Source organism: Pistacia vera, unplaced genomic scaffold (genome assembly GCF_008641045.1).
Source record: "Pistacia vera cultivar Batoury unplaced genomic scaffold, PisVer_v2 Contig373, whole genome shotgun sequence".
Taxonomy (NCBI): Eukaryota; Viridiplantae; Streptophyta; class Magnoliopsida; order Sapindales; family Anacardiaceae; genus Pistacia; species Pistacia vera.
Window position 1 is genome coordinate 36,032 of NW_022196194.1, and position 6,514 is coordinate 42,545.

General features: G+C 38.3%; 1 protein-coding gene across 1 annotated transcript; it reads right to left on the reverse strand.

Annotated features, from left to right (window-relative positions):
- Window positions 1-343: 343 nt before the first annotated feature.
- On the reverse strand, window positions 344-4,111 carry LOC116140466 (putative invertase inhibitor). The gene is made up of 2 exons (XM_031426092.1): window positions 4,047-4,111; window positions 344-986 (listed from the first exon to the last, which is right to left on the reverse strand). The coding sequence occupies exons 1-2, from the start codon at window positions 4,109-4,111 to the stop codon at window positions 344-346; spliced, it is 708 nt and encodes a 235-aa protein (XP_031281952.1).
- Window positions 4,112-6,514: the final 2,403 nt, after the last annotated feature.

Below are 6,514 nucleotides of genomic sequence, written 5' to 3' on the forward strand. Positions count from 1 at the left end.
CCCAATACAAATACAAAGCTTTGAGTTGAGCCTAAACATATTGAATGGACAATAAAAATGAAAACTTTCGTTTACTTAATATTACTATTTCTTACCCACCCACACCCAACTCTGGATCCATGGGAAATGGAGTAAACACTAAAAAGCGATCGAGAAAGGAAAAGAAAAGGTTTTTGCTTCTCAAAATTCGCCATTTTTATACGTGCTCTTTATGGAAAAACAAGGAGCAAGAAGTGTTTTGCTGAAGAGAAGGCGACATGGAAAAACAAGGAGCAGGAAGTCTTGGCAGACTGTTCGTTCTTTCTTGAAGATGAAGACGTAGCAGTGGCTGCTGTAACGGCTTCTATGGCAGCAGCCACTGAAACAGCAGTGTGGAGCTGCGCATTCTGGGCTCTGCTTTCTTCTTTCTTCTTCTCCTGAAACGCGCTGTTGTTTCAGTGGCTGCAGAGCCCATAGAAAGGGCTATGGCAGACAATTGGAAGCTATTGTTATTTCTATTATAAGAAGCCACGCCCTCTTGTTCCTTAAACCCATCTTCACAAGTGGTTGAAGCATCCATGACTGAACTTATTTCAAAATTAGTATCCTCATAGTGCTTAGATTTGTAGTCTTTGATGGCCTGTTGGAGAATTGAAATAACGTCTGAGTAAATTTCATAACAATCAGTCAAGCATGAGCTCATGAATGGATCCAACTTTTTGTTCTTCAAGAGGTCATTAATATATGACCTTGTGTTTGCGACGTTGCGTCGAGTTAAGTTGATTGAGACCATACCCAGTTGGCGAAGATTTGCACAGTGGCTACTTGGAACTGCTTCAAGAGAAGTTACACAGAAGCTGTAGTTTAGGTTAAGGTCATTTTGTGTACATTTTTTGCAAGTTTGATGGACCAAGTCGTGGGCAGTTATTAGATGATCAGAGAAGAAGAAGAAGAAGAGAAGCGAAAGTGGAGAAGTTGAGCAATTATTACATAAGGGACGGCCGTCCCTTAAGTGTGGACTGCCGTCCATACATAATGGACGGGCGTCCATTAGTTAGTGAAGACCGTCCAAACAAAAGGGATGCCCGTCCACAATTTATGGACGGGCGTCCAAATTTTTTATTTTATTTTTTAAACCAAAATAAGTTTGGACGGGCGTACATTCCTTACGGATGCCCGTCCAAACTTAATGGACGAGCGTCCCTTATTTGTGGGTGCCCGTCCAAAAGTAATGGATGGCCGTCCCTAATTTTTATAAAAATATTTTATTGTATTTTACTTATGGACGGGCGTCGTTTAAATGGGGACGCCCGTCTGTCGTATATGGACCCCCGTCCATATAATATGGATGGGCGTCTATGTGAGTGAATGGCCGTCCATATTTGATGGACGGCCGTTCATTAGAAAAATAATTATAAAAAAATCAGGCATGGTGTGAGTTAGGGATACACGTAGGCCGGTACACATTTTCGGTGAAAAATTTTCGGTGTCCGTAGCTTTATTGAAAAGAAAAAGGTTTCTTTGTAAAAGTAAGAGTTTTTCATTACACTCATTTTTCATTGAAAAAGAAAAACACACAGCCCCTTATTTACTCTCGCATGCCAGAATTGATTTTTGCCTAAAATCAATTTCTCTTCATTTCTTCTTTGTTCTTAAGGCTAAAGAGGGATCTAGCAAATCCCTCCTTAGTTCCTTGCGATTGTCTTCGTGTGAACTACGTCGGTTCGACCCTACACTTGGGTCGGTAGCAAAATACATTCAGAGACAAATTTGGAGGAGCCTCCAAACGTGCGTATGGTTTCTTAAACTCTAGATTAATTTTCTACAGATTCTTATTGCGATATAAACTGTAAAAATTGTACCCTGATCTTGGTTCTATGGAACGATCCTTGTTATTAATGTTTTGTTTTCCACTACCTCAATGGATCGTTTCCTAACAGAAAACCCATTCATGGATCATCATCAAACTCAATAACGAGTTTCATACACAAATCTCAAGCATATGGACTTCATATAAAATTCACATAAAACAATCTTTATGCTTTACTTGCACAAAAGTTCTCTATCCTTGTTGGACTTGTTCTTCCTCTTAAACCCTAAGCATAAACTTAATAAAAATTCAACATTAACACAACTTAATCTTATGTCTAGAACAAGAATCCTTACCTCTTGATGCTTTGGATCAAATCCTTATAAGAATCCAACCAAAAGCCCTCAACTTCCTTTAGCAAATGGATGAAGAGATGAGAGAAATGGAGAGTGAAGTTGGCGTGAGAGGGAGTAGAGAATGATAGAGTCTTTGTGCTTGAAACCTTAATATCTCATATTATAGGCATACTTTCCCATTTTGCCCTTACACTTTATTGGAAATTCCATCTTTGTCCCTTAGTCATTTACACTAATGCCCTTACCTTTATTACATTCTCCATCAAATTTCCTTATTTTTCACTCCCCACATTTTCAACTAATTAAAGGTAGAATGGTCATTTTGCCCCTAAGGAAGATTTCTCTAGAGTTTTCTCATGGTTCTTCGCCTCGGTGAAAAAATCCAGAGAGTTCTTCGCCTCAGCGAAGTTCTGACACCAATTTGGGAAAACGTTCATTACCGCGGTGACAAGATTCCTTTACCACGACGAATTTTGCAAATGTCGATTTTTCAATCTTTCTCTTTGAAATAAGCAAAACTAAGGGCATAAAAGCAACAATAACACATATCCATTTAACTTAGGCCAACATACAACATTAAAAGGCAAATAAACTTGAGTAAACGCTGGCTTGAGAGCAGACGAAGCCTAAGTAAGGAATTTACCTCTGCCTCTGGGATTGGAACTACTTCTTATCTCTTTCCCTTTCCCTTGACCTTCCTTCTTTGTTTTGACCTAGCAGAGCAGATTCCCTCACTTGCACTAGTTCTGACTTATCTTGTCTTAGTTCACTCTACCTTTTTTCTGGACTCTCGTTCTTATCTAAGAGTCAAATCGATGCCTTGAACCGGTTTAACTAATGGTAGGCCTCGCCCTTTGCTTACTCTATTTAATAGAATGTCGCTTATGCCTATTCCTCAAACAAAGACGATCACGCCCATCTCTTCAGAAAGAAAGCCCTTCTGCTTCCCTTGCTTGGCTTGGGCACTATTCAAAGCAGAGAGAAAAGAATATTCTAATCGGCTACGCTCCTCATCTCGACATTGAAAGAAAAGTAAAAGCCGAGTGGCAGAGACTCGAACTACCTCCTTACTTATTCCTGACCTTTAGAGCTAAAGTCTGCCCTACTGATTGTTATACCGCCCGTGCCCTAATGAAAACAAGGAGAAGTAGGTTTAGTTATGCCCATCTCAGTCAAAAGGAAAGTCGTTGATGCCCTTGCTTCTGCTTCTTAGCACGTAGTGGGAAGAGGCTGTTTCAACTCATTCCGATATGAGTCAAGTAGCTAAGACCGACTATTTGTTCACATGAAAGCAGGAGTCAACCATGTTGGAGCTATTTGAATTCTTACTTCTTCTATAGCCTTCGTGGCCCTATAGCCAATGGCTTACCAAACTAGACTAGCATGATCAAAATCTCTTTCATTTATTGATTGATATCCTCGTAAGCTTTCTTTACTTATTTTTTTATACTCTTAGTGACCTTAAATTAACCCCAAAAAAGCGAGCATAGCGGATTCAAAGATTAGCTGCTTAGGGAAAGCCCTTCCCTTCCTTTGTAGTAGTGCACTCAAATCGACGACAGTTGTTTAGATTGGGACATAGCCGTTATATTAGATCCAGGGACTGGAAGATCCGATCTTTCCTATGCTATGAAGGTGGAAATGATTAGCCAAGCCAAGGAAAGCATTGGATGAAAGGAAACCCTACTTTTGATGCGAAAGAAAGTCATGCTAAGTTAATGCAACTAAGCCCATTCTTTCAAGGGAATCGTTTAAAGAGAAAAGAACAGTGGCAACAAGAGAAGAGATTCTTTCTAGTCCTACCCCTATTCCAAAAAGACTTGCACACGAGTGAATTCTTCTTCTTTATGCAATGGCAAAGGCAACTTCACTTTATGTTGATTTACCACAAAGTCACTCACTTCCTTAGCCTTAACCCCATCAGTTCCTTCGTCTTCCGCCTTTGTTTGGGCTTAGTTACGGCCATTTTCGTTTGAACAAGAGTGGATCTCCCCTGGTATTCTCCGAGAGCTTAGACACCATAGGTCTTACGTAGATAAAGAATTCACAATAACTAGTCCTTCTTACTTCATGCTTACTAAGGCTGTAATGACATCGAATTGGCGGTTACCTTGAATAGGAATTATAACAAATCTCTGGTTGGCGATTAGTGTCTTTTTTGAGTTAAATGATTTAGGAGTGAAAACAACTTATTCTAAGATTCTCCTATCTCGCTCAGTTGAAGAGGAAGACGTAACTTTACTACTAATCAGCTCCTTCCCCAAGGTTTTAGAACAACAAAGCAGACATGCACACGAAAAGACTTGCAACAGTAAGGTAAGGCTTTACTTTCCCTGCTACGTACGAGACTGGGCTGACCGCTTAGACGAGAACATAAAAAAGGGGAGATTCAAACCCATTCTCGATTGCCTTTGATTCTCATTGGAATTGGACCTCCCCGGCTAGGCTACTACGTTTTCTTGTTTGAAATTCCAGGTCTGGTCCTCATTGGTATTTGCTTTTTGCTTATCCATTACGTTTTCTTCTTTTTAGTTTTTCTCCCGCCTGGTTGAGCTGTCTGAGGTCGATGATGCATCCGGTAAGCTCTTTCGGTATTCATCTCCAGAGCCCGGTCAGATACTTCAGTCCTTCATTCATATTCCGTCTCAATATCTTCTTTCTTTTTATGTTTATATTGCGGCTCGAATGTTTTACTTTTCTTCCCCTTCCCTTGTTTCCAGCTTGGGAATGAGAGTGAGGATCTTGGAATTGAAGGAAGTCCCCTGAGATAAAGAAGTAAGCAAGAGAGGCAATCCTAGAGTATTTCCCCAATTCCTAAACAATCTCTATATTATTTCCACAGGTTGCATCATCATCTATGTCACTAGATTTATTGGACTTTGGAAGCTTACATTATGTATGGTAATTAAAGGTTAATTAATCTTAAAGCTTCATAAAGAAAGTGTGTGTTTAGATTAATTTATAAGGAGCATAAATTATTCTACTTTTGGATTTAATACTAGGAATTTATAATTAGTAGTACTAAGACAGAATCTAATTAAGAATTCATTAATGAGAACATGTTGTCAATGCAAAGAGGATCTAAATGTTGAAGAAAATAGAATGAGCCATCCAGAGATGATCAGCTGACTCAAACATTCAAACAGAGTTGACGTGTCTTGTAATATGTCTCTCTAACACAACCTGGGTCCTATGTGTTGACACCTATTATTCAGGATCTACAACTCATAGAAGAGGACAAATTCTGTTATCGCATAACTTATGAGTTTGAGATTTAGCTTGATCCTTAAATAATGTTTTTGTGTTTAGAACCATTAACTTATGTCCTAGGATTATAGCTATTGGATTATGTCCTAGGTTTGTATATATTTGCCGCGTCTTAATGGAAATATTGAGTGTTCATGTTGCTCTCATTCACTCTATTGTTCTTCGATTTTTAGCCTTTTTATCTGGTAATACTTTGTTTTTGAAACTTGAGCTAGGAGATAAAAATCTCGAACTAATAACTAACAGAGAAAGTTTCTTGTAGTTCACTAGTCTAGACAATTGCCACAACCGGCTTCATCAAATTAACAAGTAATTGCAGATGTAGGCAGTTGTATTCACATCGAGGAGGCAATTTTGTTCACACTCAAGTCTCTGGCCTCCAGTGGGTGCGTAGCCCAAGAATTAATCAAAATTAAGATGCAAGACAATATATAGAGTTGAAGAAGCTCAATCCAAAGAGCGTAAATCTTATTGGTTCGCGTCTTGTGGTGGTACCCAGAATGGTAGTTAACTTCATCTCTGCTTTATTATTTATTTACTTTTATGAATAGTGTAGGGATGATACTGAGGACTTGGAGGACAAAAAGATTGTGCATCTTTAAAGTTCTTGTGGAAAAATTTGCGATGTGGCTTGACTTAAAATAAGTCAAGCAATTAATTTACCTTTACATAGTAGTGGAGGATTTTTTTTGGGGTAAAATGGTAGTGGAGGATTAAGATAAAGATATATACGAGTATTAGATTAAGACACTAGCTTGTTCACATATTCTAAAATTGACAAGTAATTAGATATTTTGATGAAATCCAGGTAAAATTACAAGTTGGCTTTTCAAATGATATTAATTCCCATATCATTTTAATGCATAATTCATATTACCGGTCATTAGATGTAATTAACATACATACATAGGCATAGGCATCAAAGTTGTTGGTTAATTAATCTCATGACCTTTTAAAAACAACTCGGAACAGTAAAATTAAAAAGAAGCTAATAAACTTCTTTTTGGAAGTTTTATTGTCACAATACATGTGTTTGCAAAGCTAGCATTTAGCTCTTATTTAATTAGTTACATAGATGCATGCTGTAGAAAGGAGTGGTACT